Source organism: Bison bison, unplaced genomic scaffold (assembly GCF_000754665.1).
Source record: "Bison bison bison isolate TAMUID 2011002044 unplaced genomic scaffold, Bison_UMD1.0 scf7180017864526, whole genome shotgun sequence".
Taxonomy (NCBI): domain Eukaryota; kingdom Metazoa; phylum Chordata; class Mammalia; order Artiodactyla; family Bovidae; genus Bison; species Bison bison.
In genome coordinates, this window is record NW_011495077.1 from 2,619,816 (window position 1) to 2,645,527 (window position 25,712).

At 53.1% G+C, this 25,712-nt stretch overlaps 4 protein-coding genes across 7 annotated transcripts in view; 2 read left to right on the forward strand and 2 right to left on the reverse strand.

Moving 5' to 3' along the window:
• REC8 (REC8 meiotic recombination protein) overlaps positions 1–1,930 on the forward strand; it is a 5,827-nt gene extending 3,897 nt beyond the window's left edge. The window contains exons 12-19 of the mRNA XM_010831334.1: positions 11–157; positions 462–528; positions 616–776; positions 926–974; positions 1,231–1,297; positions 1,404–1,535; positions 1,610–1,716; positions 1,823–1,930. Of these exons, the coding sequence (XP_010829636.1) occupies positions 11–157; positions 462–528; positions 616–776; positions 926–974; positions 1,231–1,297; positions 1,404–1,535; positions 1,610–1,716; positions 1,823–1,914 (822 nt within the window). The 3' untranslated portion in view covers positions 1,915–1,930. The remainder of the gene's footprint in view (positions 1–10; positions 158–461; positions 529–615; positions 777–925; positions 975–1,230; positions 1,298–1,403; positions 1,536–1,609; positions 1,717–1,822) is intronic.
• Positions 1,931–2,006: 76 nt separating this feature from the next.
• On the reverse strand, positions 2,007–11,342 carry IPO4 (importin 4). Its single transcript, XM_010831333.1, has 30 exons — positions 11,065–11,342; positions 10,898–10,984; positions 10,626–10,705; positions 10,507–10,548; positions 9,369–9,498; positions 9,103–9,282; positions 8,789–8,854; positions 8,578–8,679; positions 8,408–8,491; positions 7,987–8,151; positions 7,832–7,885; positions 7,587–7,696; positions 7,194–7,302; positions 6,885–7,014; positions 6,570–6,683; positions 6,339–6,452; positions 5,988–6,108; positions 5,746–5,857; positions 5,516–5,631; positions 5,333–5,410; positions 5,195–5,252; positions 4,998–5,103; positions 4,723–4,916; positions 4,532–4,582; positions 4,015–4,140; positions 3,703–3,911; positions 3,462–3,594; positions 3,273–3,377; positions 2,493–2,562; positions 2,007–2,368 (listed from the first exon to the last, which is right to left on the reverse strand). Exons 1-30 carry the CDS (start codon positions 11,131–11,133, stop codon positions 2,238–2,240), a joined length of 3,246 nt encoding a protein of 1,081 aa, XP_010829635.1. The 5' UTR covers positions 11,134–11,342; the 3' UTR covers positions 2,007–2,237.
• A 126-nt stretch (positions 11,343–11,468) lies between these two features.
• TM9SF1 (transmembrane 9 superfamily member 1) lies at positions 11,469–16,684 on the reverse strand. 4 transcript variants are annotated; one of them, XM_010831336.1, is made up of 6 exons: positions 16,588–16,684; positions 15,693–16,069; positions 14,333–14,954; positions 13,870–14,055; positions 12,695–12,968; positions 11,469–12,125 (listed from the first exon to the last, which is right to left on the reverse strand). In XM_010831336.1, the coding sequence occupies exons 2-6, from the start codon at positions 16,035–16,037 to the stop codon at positions 11,732–11,734; spliced, it is 1,821 nt and encodes a 606-aa protein (XP_010829638.1). In that variant the 5' UTR covers positions 16,038–16,069; positions 16,588–16,684; the 3' UTR covers positions 11,469–11,731. The 4 variants fall into 4 exon arrangements, with proteins under 4 accessions (XP_010829638.1, XP_010829641.1, XP_010829637.1 ...); XM_010831339.1 differs by having other exon boundaries at positions 15,693–16,054; positions 16,588–16,678; XM_010831335.1 differs by lacking the exon at positions 16,588–16,684 and adding an exon at positions 16,356–16,503.
• Positions 16,685–23,390: 6,706 nt separating this feature from the next.
• On the forward strand, positions 23,391–25,675 carry TSSK4 (testis-specific serine kinase 4). The gene is made up of 4 exons (XM_010831343.1): positions 23,391–23,780; positions 24,102–24,316; positions 24,706–25,087; positions 25,493–25,675. Exons 1-4 carry the CDS (start codon positions 23,562–23,564, stop codon positions 25,673–25,675), a joined length of 999 nt encoding a protein of 332 aa, XP_010829645.1. The 5' UTR covers positions 23,391–23,561.
• The last annotated feature ends 37 nt before the right edge of the window (positions 25,676–25,712 follow it).

Sequence of the window (25,712 nt, forward strand, 5' to 3'; positions counted from 1 at the left end):
CCCCATTCAGTGGAGGAGGCCCCCAGTCCCTCCACCTCCCAGGGGCCCACCAGCTCGCCGTCGCCGCCGCCAGTTGTTATTCTGGGACGAAGAGACTCAGATCTCCCGGAAGGAATTCCAGGAACAACTGCAAACCAGAGCCCACTGCAGGGAGTGTGTGAGTACACCCCAGCCTCTGGAGGGATGGAGGGAGGCAGGTGCATGCTGGGCCATCTAAACTCCTGGGGGAATCTTGAGAACAGTCCCCAAAACGCATGGGTTGGGGAGCTGCCCATGCAGCACTTCATGACCCTACCTAGCACATCCAAGGGCATCAATTGAAAAATCATTTTAACAATGAGCAGAGCAGGCAGGTGCACGAGCCTGGAAGAGCTGGAAGGCCAGAGGCCTTGGAACGAGGCATTACAGGTGAAGGGCCACAGCTCCTTCCTAACTGGTTTTCTGGCCTTCTCTGCACACAGCCAATGGTCCAGCCTCCTGAGAGGATGATCAGGACCCCTGTGGAGCTGTTCCGAAACCCGACTTACTGTGAGGAGTGATGGGAGCTGGTGTAGGGGATCCTCCACACCCCTATTCCTCACACCTCAACCCCCTCCCTGCTGCCCCTCTCCTCAGCTGGCTGGCTACCCCCAGAACTGCTGGCTTTCTGGACCCACTGTGCCCAGCCACCTCCAAGGGCACTAAGGCGAAGGCTGCCTGAGGAGCTAGAAGAGGCTGAGAGGGAGGCAGCGGCTGAGGAGGAAAGGAGAAAGGCTGAGACTCCGAGCGATATTGAGGTAGCGGCCCCCTCAGTCCTTCCTGGAGCCCCGTCTGCTCTGACTAAAGTCCCACAGGCCGCCTTCTGCCCACATGAGCCAACAGGCCTGCCTTACCCCTGCCCCAGGTGCGATGCTTGGGGCCTTAGCTCTCTTTCTTTCATCCCCAGGTCCTGAGGGAGGCCCAGGAGCCCAGTGGGCCCCTCATGGTATCTTCTGGTAAGTACCTGGAGAAGGGGCAACGGAAACCACCACTCTAACCACTGTCCCGGGAAAGTGGAGCCTCAACTGCTGACAGTTCTTGTCAGTGCATTTAACATAAGGACTCACAGACTGATTATCTTCATTCCCCTCCCTGCCAAGTGCCGTTAGCAAGTCACTGCCCACTGTGGCACCCAGTTGAGCCAGGTGACCCCAAATCCTGACTGCTCAGATGCACACAGATAAGCTCAAGACACTCCCCTTTCCCTGACAGAGCTCTCCCTGGAAGTAGCTGAGGAGGAGAAGACCCGCATCAGCCTCGTGCCCCCGGAAGAGCGGTGGTGAGCAGCAGCCTGCCTGCAGCCCTGGCCAGGAGGGGCAAGCAGTGGGACGGGCCTGTCACCGCTGCCTCCTCCCCTGCTCCGCCCAACTCGTGTGTTCTTCTAGGGCCTGGGTGGAGGCGGAGCAGCCAGAGGCCCCTGTGCTGCCTGTGGTGCCTGAGCTCCCAGAGGTGCCCGTGGAGCTGCCCGTGGAGCTGCCCCCAGAGCCCGAGCTGCTCTCGCTGGAGGCTGTGCACAGGTACCAGGAAGGACGTCCCTCCACGGGTGGCCGGGCTGCGGCCTCACCTGACGGTTCTTGGTTCTTAACCACAGGGCAGTGGCGCGGGAGCTGCAGGCCGACAGGGAGCCCGACTTCAGCAGCCTGGTGCCACCTCTCAGCCCCCGCAGGATGGCCGCCCGCGTCTTCTACCTGCTCCTGGGTGAGTGAGGAGCGTGTGTGCCCACGCGGAGGGTGGGGAGCGGACACACGGGCCAGAGGCTGTGGTAGCGACTCCTCTGACCGCCCCCTCCTCCTCTGTTGACCAGTGCTTGCCGCACAGCAGATCCTTCGTGTGAAACAAGAAGAGCCATATGGGCGCCTCCTGATCCAGCCAGGGCCCCGATTCCACGACAGTTAAGAGCCAATTTACAAAGCTGCCAGGCAACCAACTACATTACACTGTGTCCTTCTGAACGTGTATCTCTGTCCTTCCTGCTCCTAGAGCTACCGTTCAAGAAGAAAATAAATGCCTTTATTACAGAATGGTGTCACGACTCTGTATTGTCCCACAGCTCCAGCCCTAGGGGACACCCCCGTAAGGCAGCAAGTAAGGCTGGGACTCCAAGTGGGTATGAGGCCCAGGCCCAGAATCTTTGGTAAGGCTTGAGCTGGAACTGGGCTGAGAGCTGGTCTTGGGCATGGGCAGGCTTTGTTCTCTCCAGCCCAGCTGCAGCCCACAGTCTAGGTGAGGCCCAGGACGGCCTGGAGCTCCTGAGCCTTGTCGCCAGGCAGGGAGCCCAGTGCTGAATGGAAGCTGTCGGTGTGCTGTTTGGCCAAGAATGTGAGGAGAAGCAGCAGCGCCGCCTTGGTGTCTGAGTGGAGAGTGAAGAGGGAGACGTCTGGGGAGGACTGGCCCCCAACCCTAGCTGCCCCAGGCCCTCCGAGCCCTGCTGCTCCCTGCCTCCCCCCAGCCCTGCCCACAACTGCCATCCTCACCTGATGGGATCTTGTTCTCGGCCTGGATGAGGCTGTAAATACGAAGGAGCTCTGGAGCCACGTCTACAACCTGTGGGAAAAGATGGGCCAACTAAGGGGAAGGAGAACCTCTGGGCCCCAGCACTGGGGTGGGCAGCAGGAGCCCCGGAGAGGCAGCCTCCCACCTGAGCTGTTTGAGCCTGACACTGATTAACAGACATCCCAAACAACTGTGAACCCTGAGAAGGACCCATGAAACAGGGTAGTAGTAATTCTGCAGGGGGATGAGGGGTGGCGGGAGGATGGGATTGTGACCACAGATAATTGACATCCTGGCCTCAAGACCAACAGGAGCTCAGACACTCAGGAGCTCCACCAACACAGTCTCTGAAGGTGCAAGGCAGGGGTGATAGATGGGAGCACTGGGGCGTGGTTCCAGAGCTAGCCACTTGGTTCAGGCAAGTTGTATTCAGAAAGCAGAGCTGCTCTGATTAGAATAGGAGGCAGGGTGGCCCAGAGGAACCAGGCTTCATGGAGCACAGTCTGAAAGAGCCCTGGTCTAGGAAATCAGTTTATGAAAGCTGGGATTTCTGGCTCAGAACAGAGGGTGGAAACGAAGGCTCCCTGAGGAAAAATGCTACGTGGTAAGAGGAAGCCCATTCTCTCACATTAAAGTCCTGGCTGCCAATCCTGCCATATTAATGAGAAAGCTGAGAAGGGCAGCTTCAACTGACGCTAACTCTGCCCATCAATGAGACTGGAGCATCAAGCCCCTTGCAAGGGCTCCAATATCGGGGTTACCTGGTCAGGGCTGCTCTGGTACAGGAAGCTGAAGAGATGCCCCATGGTGACCCACTCCTCCAGGTCTTCCTTCAGTGGCAGGGCATGCAGCAGGGGGGCCAGCACCTGGACACACAGAAGACTTTGGCCCCTGGCCCCACACGCTCTGCAGCAGGGTCCATGGCCTTGCCTGATGCCCCCCAACCTTACCTGGGGCTCCGGTTTCCTCGTGGGACTGGCTATCAGCAGGCGGGCAAGCGCCCCACAGATGTTGTCATGGACACGATCATGGCGTTCTCGCGCCAGGAGGGGCAGCAGGAGCCCCAGCAGTTTGGGGAAGTGTCTGGTCCAAAGTCAAGGAACAGGCACAGGGGCAGACCGCTCTCCTCCCGAACCCCGGGGCCACGCTCCCAACTGCATTCAGGCCCCCCCTCCTGCAAACTGAGGATACTCCTGGGCAGGGCGACCCCCGTGCTCTGCCAGCACACCCAGTCCAAAGATGGCATTACTTCGTACCTCGGGGTCTGCCTCCCGGGAGGCACTCAATAGCACGGGGAACAGCCGGGACACAAACTGGGCTGACGCGGCACCCAGGCCTTGAATGGACTCCGCCAGTGTTCCCACTGCAAAAGACTTCTCTGCCACTGTGCAGCCCTGCTTCTGGTGAGGGGAAGAGTGCAAGTCAGCCCGGGACGGGGACAGATAGGGGAGGAGGGCACTGGGGCCTGGGAGGAACAGGGTTGGAAGAGAACAGAGCACTCACCGTCTTGCAGAGCAGTAATGGCAGGAAGCCAGCAAAGAAGGGGGCAAAGGCATCTCCCCCAGCCGCAGCTGCCAGGGCAGGGATGGCCTCGCCAGCATGCTCCAGCAACATCGCATCGTATTCAGCCTATGGAGCCAGGTCAGACACTGGAGTGCCAGGGCCAGCTCTGAGCCTGGGACCAGCTCCCATCGCGCTCCTCCGCAACTGCAGGTGGTCTCCCCTGAGGGCTGCCCTTGGTCGACAGGACTGGGGGCCCCTCCCAAGCTAGGCTGGTTTGCAGCTCAGCCTTTCCTCTTTCCTGGTTCTCCTATCCCCGTCCATTGATCCAAGCTGCCCCAAATCCCCGCTGCCAGGAAGCCTTCCCTGAATCCCCACTGCCTCGGTGGGGGCAGGGTTGGTTGTTCAGAGCCACCAGCAATCTTTGAGCAGCCCCTGTACCCCCAGGCCAAGGCCAAGTGCACTGTCCACCCTGCCCCGTGGAGATGACCTGGTCCCAGTGTGCACCCGAAGCTCTCACCTGGTCCTCCTCCTCCTCCTCGTCCTCCTCATCAGCGTCCTGACAGGCTGTCTGCGGGAAAGGGCGCTCAGCTCGGTCTGGGCTCTCCAGCCCCTTCCCGGCTCCATGGGGTGGAAGGAGGGGGATGTCTCTGACTAGCCCCACCCGGGGCGGGGCCAGCTCCTCACCGCGCAGCCTGCTGCCCTCCTCACCTTCCTTTGCAGCACAGCTTTGAGCACCTGGCAAAGCTCAGCAAGCCGCCCAGGGGGCTGCAGTGCCAGACCCCCACAGCTGCGCAATACCGCCGTCAGGGCCTCCAGCACGGCCATCACCACCTGGCGCTCTCGCTCCCCGTTCACCGCCTGCAGGTAGGATGGCACCACCCGGGCCAGGGCGGCCTGCAGAGCTGGGGACACGATTGGCTGAAGCCCTGGTCAGACCCTGCCCCTTTCCCCACCCACCCCGTTTCCTGGCCTCCCCTTCTCACCAGCAGTGTTGGATTCCGAGGGGCAGCTTTGACAGGCTTTGTGCAGTGCACAGCAGAACTGACCCAGGGCCTCGTGGGCTGCCTTCCGCACATTCAGGTGAGGGCACTGCAGCATGAGGAGGGGCAGGTCGTGCACGCTGTGTGCAGGGCCCACCCGAGCCCTCTGGCCCTGCTCACCGGCCCACTGGCCCACTCACCTCCAGCAGTTTGAACACTTCTTCAAAGACAGTCTCCATGTAGGGAAGGAAGGCAACGCTGTGACAGACAGACAGACACACCATGGAGAAGAGGGTCCCAGGAGGGGTTCCCAGTGCTGGGGAAGGGCTGATGCCCACCTGGTATTCACAGAGATCTCCCCCAGGGCAGCACAGGTGTCTTCCTTCTCATCAAAAAAGGCATTTCCCACACTGTATCTAGAGAAAGGCGGGCAGGCAGCAGCAATCAATGCCAGGAAGAGCAGAGCTGGCCCTGGGCCCGTCTGCGCCAGGACCCCCGGCCCAGAAGGGCAGCCGCCTCACCCTGAGATCTCTGAGTCATCCTCTTCTTCGTCATCCTCCTCCATGAGCTCCTCCTCTTCCTCACCACTGCTCTCATCGTCAAAAAGAAGGAATGAGCGGCTTCCATCATACTGAGGCTGGATGGGGAGGCCCAGCAGGGACTTCAGCTCAGCTGGGCCCTGGAGAGAGCTCCCATCCCAGGGGTGGCCTTCCCCCACGGGCCCACACCCTCCCCCTGACCTTCCACTCACCACAATGCCCTCAGTGGAACGCAGAGACAGCAGCATGAGTGTGGTGATCTGTGGCAGGTGGGGAGCCAGGCTCTCACCCATTAGCCCTGATAAGGCTGCAAACAGGCTGTACCTGGGAGAGGCAGGTGGAAGCTGTATAGTCCTGCTTGCTGTAGCCAGGCTGGATGGGGGAGCCCGGGGAACCCATGGTCCAGAACAGGAGGTCTGGGGTCTGGGTGGGGGCAGGGTGACGGCTCACTCACGTGCAGCGCCGCAAGTCAGGATCGTCTACCTGGTCGCACAGGCCCAGCCCCAGCTGGCAGCATTCCTCAGCCAGGGGCCTCATGGGCTCTCCTACTGCCCGCACCAGCACCCCAAGCGTCTCTGCGGAGGCAAGGGCATGGTTAGCACAAGGAGCTCTAGGCTAGAGATGTGCAGGACCGAGGCTTGGGGAACTAGAGGTAGCTGAGGGGGATTCAGAAACCCTCCCACCCCTGGGTACAGTGCGAGGGAAGGAAGACACCTGTGCTGCCCCGGAGCCCATCTCTGTGAACATCAGGTGAGCACTGGCCCTTCCCTGGCCCCGGGAAACCTGCCAGGAGCCCCTCACTCACCCAGGCTCTGGATCCGAACAGGTTGCAGGTCCTCGTGGCTCGTCAACAGGAACTCCCGCAGGTGCGCCATGATGGTGGGGAAGTAGGGCAGCATGGAGGCCTGGGCAGCCGTGGCTATGGATGGAAGGACAGACTCAGAGCCGGCGGGTGAGCCGGGATACCTGCCACAGGCACGGCAAGTGAGTGAACGGTGAGTGAACCCTGGGCGCCCACCTCCTGCCTCGGACTCACCAATGGCTCCCAGAGCGCTCACAGCCAGCTCCTTGGACCGGGAGCTGCTGGGGGTCCTCAGAGGCTGCAACATACACTCCATAAGCTCCGGAAGGTAGGGCTGCACTTTAGGCCCTGTGGGAAAGGGCACCCCTCCAGCAACCAAGGTTCTCATGCCTGCCTCCAGGCCAATCCGCCTTGTGGCCCCACCGCGCCTGTCTCCCTGCCACACCTGTCCCCACCACGGGCAGTGGTTTATGGAGCTGCACATCCTTGCCCTTTCGGCCAAAACCACAGCCCCATCCGCTCCCTCACACCCCCAAATGCCCTCACTACCTAGGTTCTCCACGAAGTTCTCCAGGGCATAGCAGGCCTTGGCCAGGTGATGTGTGTGCCCAGGAGGCACTGACTTTAGATAGGAGAGGAGCAGTGGCATCACATCCCCAGAATAGCTGCTGATGTGAGGCTGGGGGGAGGAGAAAGGGGGTCTGAGTCAGCTTAGCTGCAGGGCACGCGTCTAAGTGCTGAGGGCAACAGGTATACAGAGGGATGAGCTGAGGGGAGGCTGGTTCCTGGGACGGGGCAGGGGGTTGGGGGAGCGGTGGGAACTCTGGAATGGTGGCTGCCCCCTGCGGCCTTGCTGACCTGTAAGTTCTCTGAGAACTGGCCCAGGGCAAAGAGTGCGGCATTGCGCACAACCTGCGACGGGTCCTCCAGGCTCTTGCACACAATCTGCAGCAGTGGGGGCAGCAGTCTGGATGGGGCAGGACAAGACAATGGAGTCTGAGGGGCAGGCCCTGAGATCCCTGGGCTGAGCCAGGCTGCTATCTCCCCTGGGAAAACCAAGCTTTCTGTCACCAGACGGTAAGCACCGGCCTCTGGGGTATGGACATTGATCTGCCAGATCAGGACGTTCGAGAGGAAGGGCAGATGCTACTGATGATGAGGCTGAAGCACAAGCGCAGCCCAGGACTGCCATGGGCGGTGTGGTCCTCCTCACCATGGCCCACCCTCACTCCAAGACAGGGGAACAAACACCTCTGCCTGATGTGGTCGCCAGCTCCATCGGAGAGTACCGCCAATACCAGGAGCCCAGCCTTGCGCTGGTATGGGCTCTGGCTCCGCAAGGCCTCTTCCAGCATGGGCATCTAGGGGAGCAGATGGCAGTCTCCTGAGACCCCAGCAAGAGCCTGCCACGCCTACCAGAGCCCAAACATCCTCAGCCTCGGAGGGACTAGGCAAACCTGGGCTTAGGAGCACTGGAAGGACAGAGCCACACTTACCAGCAGGGGACAGAGCTTCTCAGGAGGCAAATGGAGTGCCAGCATGTCCACGACCTGGAACAAGACAGGAAGACCCAGCCGGACTCCATCTCTGTTCCGCAACCTTCTCCAACCACCTCACAGCCCAGCCACTGGACCCTCCACATTTATCGCACCTGAACAGCAAAGTGCTTGGGGGTCTCCCCCACCAGCCCAGGATCCAGCTCTTCCTCCTCCACATCCTGGTCCTCAGGATCCAGCTGGCCCAGGGGGGGCTCAGCAGCCATGATGGGGAAAAGGGTGTGCAGCAAGGGTGGCAAGAAGCGATTCTTCAGCAAGGCCTGAAGGGGAAGGATGGAAGGGTGTCCTGAGAATCTGCTCCCAAGATGGGCTCACATTTAAAATTCTAGCCTTCCAGGCTACAACGGGTCCAGCAGGAGATTCCCAGTCCCCAAGCCAAGAGCTGGGCTGAGTCCAGGCCAAATCTGGAACACCTTAGCTATGGTATTTTATATATCCCCAGAAGGACAGCAAGCCCCAGGAGTGAGGCAGAGGAGGAGATGGGGGTGGGTTGATGTGTGTCAGAAGGCAACTCACCTTGCTCTTGACTTTGACCAAGAAAGTGAGGCAGCAAAGAATACGCACACGTATTGCATCGCCCAGGGCCACGTTTTTAGCCACCTGCCCAGAGACCAGCTCAAGTCAGAAACAGGCAAGGAAGCTCCCAGCAGAACAAGCAGCGAGGACAGTGCTGACCCCAGGCTCACCTCCAGGCAGAATGTGAGGACCTCTGAGAGGTGTGAGGTGATGATGGGCACCTCTGACTCCAGCAATTCATCCAAGGCCTCCATGGCCTCACAGGCTTTTGCCTACCAAACAGAGAAGTCACAGGCCTATTATGCTCTTCTTTAGTGGATCAGGCTGAACACTCCTGCAACCTTCCTCCTTCCAACAGAGCTCCCACCCAAATGTCCTTACTTCATCTATGGGGATCAGAGTTTGCATGGCCACGATGAGCTTGGGCACCAACATCCGCGCAAGAGGCTGGAGGACACAAGATGAGATGAATCACAGACAGCATGACACAGCCTAATCTCCAGCCCGAGAAACTGGCAGCTTCCTCAAAGTCTGGACATAGGAGGAGTCCAGGGACAGCCACCCACAGGATCCCCTCTCAACTGTTAGGCAGAACAAAAACCAGGGAAACAATCTCAAGTAGATCTGCGTCCACTAGGGGAAGGACACGAAAGCCCGAGGACAGGAACCAAGGAAGGTAAGGGCCCACATCTCACCACATCATCAATGCCGAGGTAGGGGGCCATGGTAGTCAGAGTGCGCAGGGAATAGAAGAGGAGCCCAGGAGAGCCCACCTCACCAAGGGTCTCATTCAGAAGTCGAAGAAGCTCCCGGTGGTGGGGTCGGAAGGCCTCGGGTCGGGAGGTCACCACCACACTTAGAAGCAAAAGCCCCATCTGCTCAGAAAGAAGGGTTGAGAGGGAAAAGCTTAGAGTCTATCCAGCCTCTGGGTCTCTTCCTCCCACCAACCATGTGACAGTACCTCTCTCTCTGGGATGTGGGGGCTCTGTGTGCTGTGCTGAAGAAGCTGCAGGAGCTGAGGCCAGGCCTCCAGGCCTTCTTTTCGGAAAATGGCAGCTGAGAGCTGGGCCAGGCTAAGACTCACAGAATGCCTGCAAACAGGAGAGATTCCCCACCCTATATCACCCAACTCCCCTTCTGTACACAATGGCTCTGTCTCCCTAGGATGGCCAGAAGAGAAACCTCCAGGTGTGTGCACATGGTCTCTGCCAAGTTGGGACACAGAAGATGGCAACTCAGAAACAAGAAGCGTGGTGGGCTGTTTATAATAGCCAGGACATGGAAGCAACCTAGATGCCCATCAGCAGATGAGTGGATAAGAAAGCTGTGGTACATATACACAATGGAGTATTACTCAGCCATTAAAAAGAATACATTTGAATCAGTTCTAATGAGGTGGATGAAACCGGAACCTATTATACAGAGTGAAGTAAGCCAGAAAGAAAAACACCAATACAGTATACCAACGCATATATATGGAATTTAGAAAGATGGTAACCATAACCCTGTGTACGAGACAGCAAAAGAGACACTGATGTATAGATCAGTCTTATGGACTCTGTGGGAGAGGGAGAGGGTGGGGAGATTTGGGAGAATGGCATTGAAACATGTATAGTATCATGTATGAAACGAGTCGCCAGTCCAGGTTCGATGCACGATACTGGATGCTTGGGGCTGGTGCACTGGGACGACCCAGAGGGATGGTATCGGGCGGGAGGAGGGAGGAGGGTTCAGGATGGGGAACACAGGTATACCTGTGGCGGATTCATTTCGATATTTGGCAAAACTAATACAATATTGTAAAGTTTAAAAATAAAATAAAATTTAAAAACAAACAAAAAAAAAAGAAGCGTGGTGGGGTTGACCTCATATTGAATTTCAGTTCCATTCTCTGACTCGAGTTTGCCAGACCATCACAGCCCACTCTCAAGAACTTTAGTCTTTAATACATCCTGAGAAAAATTCTTCCTCCACCCTTGATCTAGAACCAAAGTCCCTGCCCCCCAAGACCCAGCCTAGAGCTGAAAAAGAAGTTACAAACCCGGAGGTCTCAGCCTGGAGTCTGTTAGAACCCCGGGAGGTGGCAGGTAGGCACTTACTCTGTCTCTCTCTGGAGGACCGTCAGGACCAAGGACTTGATGCTGGAACACAGGTGGCAGAAGATTGGTACCCAGGAGCCGCCTCAGTCTGGCCCCGCCCCGCCCCTGGCCCAACCCACCTCTCCCGTTGCTCTGCCGCCAGCCGACGCCAGCGGGTGCTCAGTCGTCTGCGGGTCAGCACGGCCGCGAACTGGCGGATCTGGGACAAGGAAGCAGATACGTGAGGGGCCGGGCCGGGACGAGGAAGCAGGCGTTTGGGGGTCCGGGGAAGGACGAGGAAGCGGGCGTGTGAGGACCGGGGCACGAAGATGCTGAGCGGATGGCCGAGGGCAGGAGCTAGGACTTGACATGTGGCTCACTATAGCTCAGCGGGAAGGGCCAGAAGCCTCACCTGAGGGTCGCCCCCTGAGGCCAGCAGGTCGCAGAGCGCGGACAGGGAGGCGGGGTCCCGAAGAGCGATCTGGAGCTGCTCGGTGGCCTGGGAAGAGCCTGAGGGTCAGAGTCGGGCCGTTCCCGCAATCCCCTACTCGCCCTGGCCCGGTCCCGCCTGCCCCGTACCCGACGGATGCGCTCGGTGTCCGGCAGCAGCAGCTCCCGCAGGATCTGTTCCAGGCCAGCGGGCTCCATGGCAGCAGCGGAGCCGCGGCTGCGGACCGGGAGGGGGGAGGGACAGCACGTGGAGGCTCTGAAACCCGCTTCCGGCGGAAAGGGCGTTACTCCGCGCCCCTCCCGTCACCAGGGTGATTCAACTCGCTTCCAGCGGAGTTCGGGCTCCACCACTTCCGTTGGGCCGAGCGCCGGCTGAGCCGCGGAAACAGGGCCCTGGTAATATAAGTTCCCCCAGCAGACAGTTCCAAAGCTCCGCGGAGAATTCCAGTTCCGTGCATTTCGCGGCCGACCCGGCTTCCTACGGGACATTGCCCTTAACGGCAGGGCATGAGTTCCTATAGCCAGACCAAACCTTTTTCTTAATAAATTTTATTTTGGTATTGTAAAAAGAAAAATCAGGCCCAAAACTAAAAGCAACTTAAAAAATTCAAATATATACTCCTTATAATAATAGAGATTTATAATTTCCAGGCCCTCTGGTGAAGGGAGACCCAAAGGGCAAAGGGGAAGGCAACAAAACCACCACACAAGTCAGTCACTCAATCGAAGAGATGTTGGTATGAATGGAGGGGCAGCATGAAGAAAGGGAAAGAACAATAGTTTTGCCACCCAAAACTCAGTCCATCTTGAGGTTAACATAGATATAACGGATGAACTTTAGGGAAGATAAAAAGGAGATGGTGCCCAGCATGAGGAAGAAGACGTATCCAGTGAGTAAGGAGTAGCCAAAGAACTCTACTGTCTGTACCGTCCCTGACATGTTGGAGCGACGGGCATAATAGAAAACTGAGTAGAGGAAGATGAAGAGCCCAGTGGAGCCAACACTCAGCACAGATCGCCACCACCAGCGGTAATCCTCTCCAGACAACTGGAAGTAGGTGAGTGCGATGGAGATGCAAGCCCCCACACTCAACAGGATGGCGAAGACGAAGAAGAGGATGCCGTACAAAGTGTACTGCTCCCGACCCCATACTGTGGCAAAGATGTAGTACAGCTCCACAGAGATGGCACTGTGAAGAGAAGAGATGGTAGACAGCAGTTAAAGGACTGTGTGCATTGCCAGCGCAGCGGCCAGGCCAAATCCAGCCACCACCCTTCCGTGTTACCGGGTCACTGTGGAAAGTGGGCCCTCGCCTCTTCCTGCCCTGGAGTTCCTGGCTTGATGGGGATTGTTTTTAACCTATGATTAGCTGCTTTCGTTTCAAGAACATCTTTGGTAGGTTGAGAGCAGAGATTTTGTCTGTTCTGTTTTGCACTGTATTTGCCTGGCATGAAAAGGTACTCAACAAATTGAATGAGTAATCAAAAGGGTTTTAAGCCCCACATGGTGTCACTAAGGTCAGAAACTAGGAAGACAGTGAAAGGAGCAATGTCTCTGGAGAGCTTTTCAAATTAAGACACCCTCATACTTGAAATGATTCTCCTGCTTGGAGAAAGGAGGAACCACTTAGTGATCTCTTAATGGTACAGCTGAACCAGGGACCATCACTGACATTGGGTTAGGGTACTGGTGGGTAGGGAAGGGGAAAGTTAAGGTCAGGATCCTGAGAGTGATGGCCACAGAATAAAGGGAGGATACCTGAAAGGTAGGAAGCCACCAACAGTCATGTGGACGAGCGTAGACTTGTACCAGGGCTGGGGCGGGATTTCCCGGGCGATGTTCTTGGTGCGACAAGGTGCATCAAAGGGGCTAGCGTTGTTCTTCCCGAAGATGCCTCCAATGACAGTGAGGGGAAAGCCCACCAGCAGCCAAACCGTTAGAAGCAGAAGGATGGTAGTGGCTGGCAGAGCCTGTGTTGAACCATTGGCCCAATGCACGGAGTTCACCACACTCCACGTCAGGAAGAAAGGCACTGCAGGGATGGGCCCCCAGAGGGAGGGTCAGCACTAGGAGCTACATCCCTGGGAGCACCAATCAGACTGGACCTAAAGGGGTGAGGAGTGAAACATCCTGCTCCCAGGCTGACTCCACCCTTTTCATGTCTTGTTCTTTGTTCCCTGGCTTACCAACACTCCCTCCACTACCCATTATCATTAAGGATCAAGGCAAGCCCGTTACATAATGATCTACAAATGACAAATCCACCTGCCTCCAAGGACTTGTCCTGCCATAGCACTGGCTGACTCCTAGTATGAGACATTCCTTTGAATTAAGGCCCTGTTTTCAGAAAGCTTTGGTTCAAATGTAAATGTGATGGAACAAAAATCAGACACTTGATTTGGAAACACAAAAGGTTCAGAATGCAAATTACTGTCTTTGAAAGGACAAGCTGGCTTGAAAGGCTGGAGTGGGGTAGCCCACTTCCAAATTTAAAAAGCTTCGGGAAAAAGAAAGGGAGTATCAAAAGATAAATTAAAAAATGTTATTTCAGTGGAATGGTTGAGACTACAGGCTCTAGAATTTGCCTAGTTATGAAACCTGCTTTTTAGAAGTATAATCTCAGGCAAGTTACCCAACCAGCCTTAAGCTGAAGTTCCTCATCTGTAAAATGGGAACGAGAGTACCAACTTCATAAAGTCAGTAATGAGGATTAAATGAGATGAAGGCATGTCAAGTGCTTATCATGCTGCTTAGAACATTTTAAGGGCTTAATCATTTTTAACTATGGAAAAAAATGCATTTTTGTCTTTTGAATAGTTTTTTTAGTGTTTTGCCTATTTTCATTCCCTTAAAGCCTTACTTGGACTCTATCTCAGGTTCCACAATGTGTTCTAAGTTCCTAAATTGGCCCACCAGGAAACAGGCAGTCATACCAGAGAAGAGACTGGTGGTGAGAATGATGTTCCACACCCAGCGCTCGCCTCCAATCTGCCGGTAGAAGTGGCTGGACACGTAGCCAGAGATGCAGCAAGTCAGGGCATACAACAAGATGGCTGCTGAATTAATAGCCCCATGACGGTGCACGTTGAACATGCCCAACAGCGCCATGACAATAATGCCTGCAGGGTGGTAGTGGAAAGCCTGTGTTAGATCTCATTTATCCCACTTCAGAGGGATCAGCCAGCCCCCTTTCTCCCAGACCCAGGGCTTCCAATATCCCCCAGTTCTGTTGTCCAGAAAACCCACAACAGAATATATGCATCCTCGCTAGAGCCATCCCACCCCTTAGGTCTGCCCCTCAACTTGAACAGAAAAGATCTGATCTTTTTTCTGAACAAACCACCTACTTAGTGCTACCCCTTGAAAGAAATCCCTGATTAATTGTTATCACCTCACCAGTGCCAAGGGCCAGGAACTGGGCACCCACACCAAGCACAGCACAGAGCAGACCACGGTATGGAGGGAAGCGGAAGACATCTGTATGGATAATTTTCCAGCCATTGTCACTTTGGTCAAAGTCATCACCAGAACCTGCAGAGGTTGTCTCTTCATCTAAGTTGTACCGAGCCAGGTCATTTCGAAGCACACGCATGAGAATAACAGCCACAAAACCCACCAGTAAAAACACAAGCACCATGGAATTGATGATGGACAACCAATGGATTTCCAGTGTTCGGGGAAAGAAACCACCATCATCACCACGGCGCCTGTCACTCCGACGCTCAACTGATGTCTCAGACCAGCGCACACTGTAGGTGTGGGTGAGGCCTAGAAACTCATCAGGCCGTAGCCCATCTAAACTGTGGGGCTTGACGTCCCGCACTGAGACATTGGCAAATATAATTCGATCTCCATGGAATTCTAGATGGAAGTCCAAATGGGTCCAGAGTCCTATCTTGTGGCTGTGAGGCAGGAAGCCACTCTCCTCCATGTAGCCCACAAAGCCACGGATTGGCAAGTCGTCCACCACAAATTCAAAGTAATACAGTTCCTCAATGGCCTGGCGTAGCTGTTCCACCTACAGAGAGCAAGTCAGGAGTCAGACAAGGCCTCCCCAAGCAATGGATTAGAGCAGGATTTCAGCCTCAGCACTAATGACATTTTGGGCTAGATGATTCTTTGTTGTTGGGGGGCTACGCATTGTAAGATGCTCCATCCCTGGCTTCTCACTAAATGTCAGCAGCAGCCCCCAATCCCGACAATCAAAAATATCTCCAGACATTGCCAAATGTCCCTTGAGAGACAAAAACCCTCTGCTGAGAGCCACTGGATCAGACCCTAGTATGTTGTGATTCTCCTAAATGAACAAGTATGATTTGTCAGGATGAAGGCCTTAGAAGGAGAGGGAGAAGGTGTAGGAAGGCCTAGAGTAGACCAAGGGAAAATGCCCTAAGATAGGAATCGCTGAAGAAAACAGCATGACAGGCAAAACAGAGTGTAAAGGAGCCAGTTAACATAGCTGAGAGGTAGGAATGGAAAAAAATGACTACGTAGGAGTTGGGACCTTATGATCAACAGAGAAGCTTCGAGTCAGGAGCCCTGGGCTCTCATATCAACTCTGCAATCCACCATCTATGTAGTCTCGAAAAAAGTTACTTCTGAGCAAGGATGTTTCTGTATCAACCAACTGTCCTGCCTGTCACATAAAGTTGTAGTTAGAATCAAATCAGATCATTTCCATAAAGGTGCTTTGAAAACCATAAACTCAAGGTCCTGGGAGGGTGGGCTGAGTCCCAGTCACTGTGGAGAGGCTGACCTGTGCGGAACTGAGCTGCATGTGGCACAGAACTCTCTTCTCCACATTCTCCCGAAAGCGGATCTCGTACAGAGACTCTGCCATTCGGTCCCCATCCAGCACTTCGCCCAGGCTGAGGCTTTTGTGGCGTATCTTCTCAGGGCAACAGACTGGAAGCTGATAGTAGTGGTAAGTCTCCTGAGGATTATGGTAAGGTCCCACTTTGTTGACATACAGAATGACGGGGTCGCCGGCCTTGTAGTGTGTCACACCTTCCACCCCCGGCTCACGGCCTGTGAGCAGCAGCAGCAGCAGGAGCGGCCACCACCGGCAGCTCCAACTTCGAGGGTGCCCTAGGACTGTCATCCTTAAGGCAGCGGAACCTGTTCGAGGGAGTCCTGCAGTTATGGGAACCAGGGATCAAATGACGCCCCAGGTCAGGTTCTTCGAACTGAAGCCGATGGCTCCAATTCCTCCCCTTGGCCTTTCCTCCCATCCCTCGGGAGACCACCACCCCCCGTCCCCACCGCCACACCACACCAAGTCTCTCTAGCCCCAACATTAAGTTCCGCCTCTGCTCTTGTAGTCCTCTGAACCTGGGGTCCCCCCTCCAGCAGCCCTCCTGCCTGGGACCTCCCCGCGAGCCCCAGCCCATTTCCATGGCAACGCCACGCGGCCCCGCACCTCCGGCACCTTCCCGCTGTAGCCCCGGGGTGCTCTCCGCGCGGGAAGGGCTGGCCGAGGAGGCCTCTGCGGCCCCGTAGCCGCTCTTGCGCTCCAGCCGGGGTCTCCCCCAAAGCGGCGCGCTAGCGGGGGGCCTGGAGAGGACTTGACGACCGACCTCCACGGGGCTGGCCGCCGCGGTGCCTGATCACAGCGGCTGCGGCCGCACCGCAAAACATCGCGCTCGGCTCACCTCAGTGCTGCCGGAGGAACTTTCTACGGCTGGAGGCTCGGCCCACCTCTGCAGACCCAGCGACTCTCCGCTAGTGCGTCGCCCGGCGCAGGGCCCTCCCGGCAATCGAAAGGGCAGCTCGGGACACGTCAATCTTACCCCTTCCGCCTTCGCCCGCAGGGACCTCAGCCCCGCGGAAAACTCCTTTCCTGGAGCTTGGAGGGAGCCACGCCCCCCGGCTGAAGCCGATGCTACGCGATCCTGTTTGCACTGGAGGGGTTGCGGTTGAGACCTCGCTAAGAGGACACAAACACCTTTTTTTGGATAAGAGTCGCCGACAGTCCGTCCCCTCTCCTCGGGAAGTTTGGGATTGGACGCCTAAGAGCAGTGCCCGCCGCGCGCACCGAGTGACCGTCCGGATCCCGGGGGCGGCTAGCCCACGCCTAGTGGATGCCCGAAGCGTTTGCCGGCTGAACCAACGGGACTCGCCGCCGAGTGCTTAGGCCGAGTCCCGAGAGGTGGTTCAAGGTTCCCACCGAGGACGAGGATGAGGCTTTGGGCGTTGCTGTGCTAGGACAGCGAGGACACAGCCCGTACAACGGCCCTGGAGTCGGATCTCACCTCACGGCTGCTCTGCCAACAGTCATAAATGGCCTCTCGCCAAAAACCAAATACGTAAATAAAAGTATCTTTCCGAGGTTCTACTGGAGGCCTCCTTGACTGTATAGTGACCGTCCTGTGTCCGACGATAGGCAGGCCTGGGCCAGGTCTGGTGCAGAAGCAGGCAAAGAGATCGGGTTTTTTACCCCGTGAGTTGGGCAGCCTGATGCTTATTATTAATTGCAGGTAAAGCATCTTAACATGCCTTGATCGCTGTTTTTATTTTTATTTACCTGTGTGTATGTGTTTGTTGTAGTTTAGTCGCTCAGTCGTGTATGACTCTTTGCGAACCCATGACTGCAGCACTCCAGGCTTCCCTGTCCTTCACCGTCTACCGGAGCTTACTCAAACTCATGTCCGTTGAGTCAGTGATGCCATCCAACCATCTCATCTTCTGTCAGCCCCTTCTCCTCCTGCCTTCAATCTTTCCCAGCATCAAGGTCTTTTCTAATGAGTTAGCCCTTCTCATCAGGTGGCCAAAGTATTGGAGCTTCAGCTTCAGCATCAGTCCTTCCAATGAGTATCAGGATTGATATTCCTCAGGATTGACTGGCTTGATCTCCTTGCAACCCAAGGGACTCTAAAGAGTCTTCTCCAACACCACAGTTCAAAAGCATCAATTCTTAGGCACTCAGCCTTCTTTATAGTCCAACTCTCACATCCATACATGACCACTGGAAAAATCATAGCTTTGACTAGACGGGCCTTTGTCAGCAAACTAATGTCTCTGCTTTTTAATATGCTGTCTAGGTTGGTCATAACTTTTCTTCCAAGGAGCAAGCATCTTTTAATTTCATAGCTGCAGTCACCATCTGCAGTGATTTTGGAGCCCAAGAAAATAAAGTCTGTCACTGTTCCATTGTTTCCCCATCTATTTGCCATGAAGTGATGGGACCAGATGCCATGATCTTAGTTTTCTGAATGTTGAATTTTAAGCCAGCTTTTTCACTCTCTTCTTTCACCTTCATCAAGAGGCTCTTTAGTTCCTCTTCGCTTTCTGCCATAAGGGTGGTGTCATCTGCATATCTGAAGCTATTGATATTTCTCCCAGCAATCTTGAATCCAGCTTGTGTTTCATCCAGCCCGGCATTTCGCATGAAGTACTCTGCATATAAGGTAAATAAGCAGGGTGACAATATACAGCCTTGATGTACTCCTTTCCCAGTTTGGAACCAGTCTATTGTTCCATGTCCAGTTCTAACTGTTGCTTCTGACCTACATACAGGCTTCTTAGGAGGCAGGTAAGGTGGTCTGGTATTCCCATCTCTTGAAGAATTTTCCACAGTTTGTTGTGATGCACAGTCAGAGGCTTTAGAGTAGTCAATGAAGCAAGAAGTAGATGTTCTTCTGGAATTCTCTTGCTTTTTCTATGATCCAGCAGATGTTGGCAATTTGATCTCTGGTTCCTCTGCCTTTTCTAAATTCAGCTTGAACATCTGGAAGTTCTTGGTATGTGTTTGAGCATCTTTTTAATTTTGTATTGCAGATTATTCTGGAAAAGTTTATTCTGTCAAGGGGATCTGTCATTAGGGAAGTTCCTATGGAGATCAGACCTAGGGTCGGTGACTTTGGTCACTTGGGAACAACTTAAGGTTCCTTTTACTGGAGTAAATAAAGTGGAAAGTGTTAAGTAACTTCTGGCTTGAGAAGTCCTTCATTTACTCCCTCCCTCCCTGCAGGAGGAGGTGAGGTTCCAGGATGTAGGGGTTCAGATTTTTAGACAGTGAGTTTTGTAACTAGAAAAGTAACTTAGAGTGGCTTTGGAATAATCTTTTATGTGACAACCCCCTGGTCTCTAAACCTGGGCCTCTTTCACAGTTAACAGTCACTCCCTCCTCCCCCCCAATAAGATCAGTGCCACCAGGATTCCTCTGCTTTTCTCTCGAGTATCTTCCAAATTGCTTTCCATGCTGCCTTGGTGCTGGCCCTATCCCCTCAACTAAGTTGACAGCCACCTTGCTTCTCTCTTGGTCATCTCTCCCCTTGTATCTATTTTCCACACTGTTGCTGCAAGTTTTTTTTCTTTCTTTAATCTTAAAGATGTCCTATTTCCAGCACCCATGATTCTTTTTTTAAAAAAATTTAATATGATGTTTAAAGGTTTCTTTCCATTTAGTTATTACAGAATATTGTCTGTATTCCCCATGTTGTACGTCCTTGAGCGTATCTTACACGCAGTAATTTGTATCTTCCATCCCCCCACCCCTGTATTGTCCCTCTCTCCCTCCTCACTGGTAACCACTAGTTTGTTTTTTTATCTGTGAGTCTGCTTATTTTTGTTAAATTCACTAGTTTGGGACTTCCCTGGCAGTCCAGTGGTTGAGACTCCTTGCTTCCAATGCCTGGAACGTGTTTGGGGAACTAGGATCCCACATGCCTCGAAGTGCGACCAAAAAAAAAAGTAAATTCACTAGTTTGCAACAACGGTTCTTAAATCTCAGTATGCATCAGGTTCAGCTAGAAACTTATTATAAACAGAGATACCTGGGTCCCCTCCCAAATCAGGATCTTGGGGAGGACATTACTGGGCATCAGTATTTTTTAACAAGCTCTGATTTTGATGCATACCAAACTTTAACCATGAGTACATAGGACAGAGAAAAAAAAAAAAAACTTGGCATATTAGGCCTCTCAGACCTGGATCTAAATTACTTCTCCGGGTACATTCCCCTCTGGAACCCTATCCTGTATTTAAATTGAAATCTTGAATGTCATATTTTCTCAGGCCTACAAGCTTCATATGGTTCCTTCTGCCTATACTGTTCAATCCAGCATTCCCTGCTTACCTTTCTTTGGAACAGTACAAATGCCACCTTCTCTATAAAGCCTTCCCTTGCATCTCCTTTCAGACTTTGTTTATAGAACTTTATCTCACTGTACTATTTCGTTAACTTCTTTTTTTTTTTAATTTTTATTTAAAATTAAAAAAATAATAAAAAAATTATTTATTTATACCTGTGGCGGATTCATTTTGATTTCGTTAACTTCTTATGTGTCGGTCTCCCTTGCTAATTGCTAACTCCTCACAGGGGGATTATAATTTATCCATTTTGGTATCTTTAGCAAAGGATAAATCCTTAGCAAGCACAACCTAGCAGTGTTTTTGTATACAGTAGGCAGCTTAATGGAAACAGTGACAGACTTTATTATCTTGGGCTCCCAAATCACTACAGATGGTGACTGCAGCCATGAAATTAAGGAGCCATGAAATTGCTCCTTGGAAGAAAAGCTATGACAAACCTAGATAGCATATTTTAAAAAGCAGAGACATTACTTTGCCAACAAAGGTCCATCTAGTCAAAGCTATGGTTTTCCAGTAGTCATGTATGGATGTGAGGGTTGGACCATAAAAAAAGCTGAGCACCGAAGAATAGATTCTTTTGAACTGTGGTGTTGGAGAAGACTCGTGAGAGTCCCTTGGACAGCAAGGAGATCAAACCAGTGAATCCTAAAGGAAATCAGTCCTGAATATTCTTTGGAAGGACTGATGTTGAAGCTGAAGCTCCAATACTTTGGCCACCTGATGTGAAGAGCTGACTCATTAGAAAAGACCCTGATGCTGGAAAAGATTGAAGGCAGGAGGAGAAGGGGCTGACAGAGGATGAGATGGTTAGATGGCATCACTGACTCAATGCACATGAGTTTGAGCAAGCTCTGGGAGTTGATGATGGACAGGGAAGCCTGGAGTGCTGCAGTCATGGGGTTGCAAAGAGTCAGACACGACTGAGCGACTGAGGCAGCTTAATACGCATTCTGTGCATGAACTGATTTACCTGCTATACATGATGAGAACAGAGGTGCCACCAAGTTGCCTATCCAGGGGAGCAGAAGACAGGCGGGGCTGGGTGCGCCTTCTTCCCATGGTGTGTCCTGGACAGCTGCTCGTTTTGATAGACTGAGGATGTAGATCTGACTCCAACAGGACTTTCAGCCACCCTGCCAGCAGGATTATCAATAAATGAGAATTTACCAGTAGCCTATGGCATAATCTGTTGAAAGTTTTGTTTTGGAGGATGGAAGATAAAAGAAAATTTGATTCTTCCCTTGTTATTCCTTGTGTGCCATCCCCACCCCCCCACTCCATCATCTTAAATCCAGATAACCTCTCTTCCTCCGTCTTTCCCACCAGACTCGTTTCATTTCACAGAGACCTGCAACCCCTCCCCCTGCCCTTTGGCCTTTTTCTTGCTTGTCTTCCTAACCCACGCAGCTTGGGTCTTTAGCCACCTTCTTGCCTGAGTTCTTGATTATCCTTTCACTGCAGCTGCCAAGTGAAATCTTAATCTTGGGTCAGTTTGTCTGTTAATGTTCAAGCACCAATATCCAGGATGCTAAAAGAATCTTAACACTACACTGTGTTAAGATTGTGTCCATAAGCTGGGTTTTCCAGTCTCAGTGGGACCGTCAGTGCTGCCCAGTGTTCATTTTCCCAGTCAGCTCCCTCCCATTCTCCACAAGCCTTTCTTCTCAGATCTTTGACTTCATACCCCTTCTCTCATCAGTTGACCTTCCTTACAGCCTAGTGGGAGATGCAAGCAGGAAAAACAACAGACACTACATTAGACAAAGTATTGGAGCTGTGGGAGCACTCAGGAGGGAGGGACATCTGATTTGGACCTGAGCAGTCAAAGGCTTCCTTAAAATAGCACATCAGCTAAGCCCTGAAAAGAGTCACAGTCTGCCAGAACAGAGGGAACAACGAAGGAAAAGCAGTTGTTTGGCTGGAGCATTACATGTATGTTACAACAGAAAATTGGAGAGGTAAGTGGGGTCAAATTTGAAGTCACATAAAAGAATTTCGAGTTGATCCTAAGGAGAATGGGGAGGCACTGAACTATTGTGGGAACAAAATCATTTATTCCTGGATTTCACGGTGAACACACCAAGGGGAGAGGAGCAGAAGGCTTGCTGGAGTCATCAGTGAAGAAATGAAGGGTCTTGATGAGATCCTTAGGAAGGATGTAAAGGTCAGAGGAAATAAGGCTTGTAACAGAACCTTATTTCTATTAGTAACAGAGGGAGAAATAACAGAAATAAGGTTCTGTTACAGGGATGGATGGTGGGAGAGGCTCCAGTGAATCCTGGGGAATGGCTGGCTGGATGTAAGGAAAACTGGAGTCCAGGGTCATGGAAGGCAAGATAAGTGTGCATTTCAAGGTTAAGAAGCATGTCCATCCCCACCCCCATACATCCGAGTGATCCTTGTACCTGTCTTTATTCATATAAAGGTACGGAAGTGATGTTTTTTGATTTTGGACCCTAGGTCTCAATTGGTCATGCAGCTTCCGATTTTTTTTTTTTTTTTCCACTTGGAATTCAGTGCAAAGTATGTAAGGCAACTTGAGCTAGTCTACTGAATAATGACATGATATGCAGCTCAGTTGGTAAAGAATCCGCCTGCAATGCAGGAGACCCCAGTTCAATTCCTCGGTGGGGGAGATCCCTGGAGAAGGGATAGGCTACCCACTCCAGTATTCTTGGGCTTCCCTTGTGGCTCAGCTGGTAAAGAATCTGCCTGCAATGTGGGAGACCTGGGTTTGGGTTGGGAAGATCCCCTGGAGAAGGGAAAGGCTACCTACTCCAGTACAGTCCATGGGATCACAAAGAGTAGGGCACGACTGAGCAACTTTCACTTCACTTCACTTATGCAGAAACAAACCAGCCTAGCTGAGATGATGTCACCAGATGAACTACTCAAGTGAGTCCAGCTCAATCTGTTCAAAAAAAAAAAGCCACCTCCACAAAAAGAATATTTTAGATTCCTTAGAACATGCTTCTGCAATACCTTACCATTCTCTGTAATATTCTCACACTCAGGTGTTTCTCATGCTGGATTATAAACACTAGTAGCATAGGGTCTCTATTGGTCTTACTGGTAATTTTCTTCCGGGATGCCACACACTGCCTGGCACATAGCAGGTACTCAATAAACATGATTGGTTGAAAGGACCAGATCCATGGAATGAGTCTCACCAGATTACAAAGGGATAATTTCCAGCAATGAAACTGCATTTCCTCTCAAGCCTTGTGGCCAGTGGTAGATAGAAGGTGAATTATGATGTGTGCAGAACATGGGACCTTGGGGAGTTCCGTAACCAAGAAGAGAAAGAAGTAACAACAGCCAGTGTAGACAAAAGAACTGCTTCTCCCTTCTTCCCCCTCCAAGTTCCTAGTGGAGAGCTGAGCCCAGCATCCCAGATTGCATAGGCAAGCTTTTGGAGACTTTAACTTCACTTTAAAGTTACTTAGCCTACAGCAGCTTAAGGTGTTGGCTTTCTAGGCAGACAGGAGGCTTTTAAGTAGCAAAGCTCTCTGCACTCAGCAAGCCCAACACCATGGGGAAGGGAGACATGGAAGCACCACCCACCTCGGCCTACCGCTCTGTCATGGAGGAGTATGGTTACGAAGTGGGCAAAGTCATTGGCAATGGCTCCTACGGGACAGTGTATGAGGCTTACTACACAAAGCAGAAGGTCATGGTGGCCGTCAAGATCATCTCAAAGAAGAAGGCCTCTGAGGACTATCTTAACAAGTTCCTGCCCCGTGAGATACAGGTTGGAAAGGGGTCTAGAAGAGGGAACTGATACCAAGATACTTAATGGTTCTCAAAAGGGGTACGGTTAGGAGGGGGTGGAGCCAGAAACCACTAAACCACGACTGAATGGCTCACTAGGCAGCTAGGAAAATTTAAGTTTCTTTCCACCTCACCTTCAGACCCTCCAAAAGTAAAAGTACAAAACAGGGTTTGTCCACAGGCCACCAGCCCTCTGGGGTTTGATTCTGTTGCAGAGTTCTAAAAAAGCAGCAGTGGGAGAGGAGGAGGGCTGGAGCACAGCTCCCTGCCTGGGTTTGATGGGTCCCTCTTCTGGAGCCAGGTGATGAAGGTCCTGCGGCACAAGTATCTCATCAACTTCTATCAGGCCATCGAGACCACATCCCGGGTCTACATCATTCTGGAGCTGGCTCAGGGTGGTGACGTTCTTGAGTGGATCCAGCGCTACGGGGCCTGCTCTGAGCCCCTTGCTGGAAAGTGGTTCTCCCAGCTGACCCTGGGCATCGCCTACCTGCACAGCAAAGGCATCGTGCACCGGTGAGGGCACTGCCACTCAGACTGGGGCCTTTGGGCTCCAGGGGGTTTTATGCACATCTACTTTCTGCTCTCTTTCCCTCACCCTCCCCTCCTTGATCTCCCTCCTGAGTATCTAGGCCCATCCATCCACTTTAATCGTCTGCTCAAGAACACATATTAAGTGCCCCCTGTGAGCAGAGCACTTAATGAAAAGTGATGTTAAGCTCCCAGTAGTCCTTAGCTGCCATCCTCTCCCCTTTGGGTTCTGCTCACAACTCCCTGGCTTTCCTTCCTCTCTGCCCTGTGTCCTCATAATGGCATCTCTCTCCCTTTGCCTTTCCTCATCTCTAGCCTCTGACCCCTGGCCCTTCAGCTCCCAGTCTAATACTAAGCCCTCTCCTGACCCCCAGCCTTTCTGCTGCTGGTAGGGACTTAAAGTTGGAGAACCTGCTGCTGGACAAGCGGGAGAACGTGAAGATATCGGACTTTGGCTTCGCCAAGATGGTGCCTTCCAACCAGTCTGTGCGGAATAGCCCTTCCTACCGCCAAATGAACTGCTTCAGCCACCTCAGCCAGACCTACTGTGGCAGCTTTGCTTATGCCTGCCCAGAGATCTTGCTAGGCTTGCCCTACAACCCCTTCCTGTCTGACACCTGGAGCATGGGCGTCATCCTCTACACTCTGGTGGTCGCCCGTCTACCCTTTGATGACACCAATCTCAAGAAGCTGCTGAAAGAGACTCAGAAGGAGGTCACTTTTCCACCTAACTATGCCATCTCCCAGGAGTGCAAGGTGCTGGCTCCCCTAGGAGGGCTGAAGCCTTGGGTGCCCCGTAGGGAGGGAACACCCAACCTAGACCTCCCGATCCAGGGGAAGGCTCCCCGCCACCAGAGCTATCTCACGCCCACCCTCTGCCCTAGAATGGCAGGGAGGGCTTAAAGGGCCAACCCCTGGGATGAGTGATGAGCAGGTTTTAGTCTCTATCTCTAGGCCAGAAGGGGATTCTGCAAGGTTCCCCTCAAGATATTGGCTTTCTGAGCAGACAGGAGGCTTTTAAGGGTAAAGTCAGGGCCATACTCCCTTTCACCAGAGTGGTGTGATGGGCTATCCTGCTTCTTCCTTAGGTCCAGCTGCTCATTGCCTGTGTGGCACAGTAGGGGGCCAGCTCAGCCAAGACCTCTCTCTCCCCTGCCCTAGAACCTGATCCTCCAGACGCTACGCCAAGCCCCCAAGCGTGCCACCATCCTGGACATCATCAAGGATCCCTGGGTGCTGAAGTTCCAGCCTGAGCAACCCACCCATGAGATCAGGCTACTCGAGGCCATGTGCCAGCCCCCCAGCACCACTAATCGTCACCAGTCCTTGGAAATCAGTACCTGAAAGTGGCAGAGGGGGGAGGGGGGTTGAAAGAGGAGCA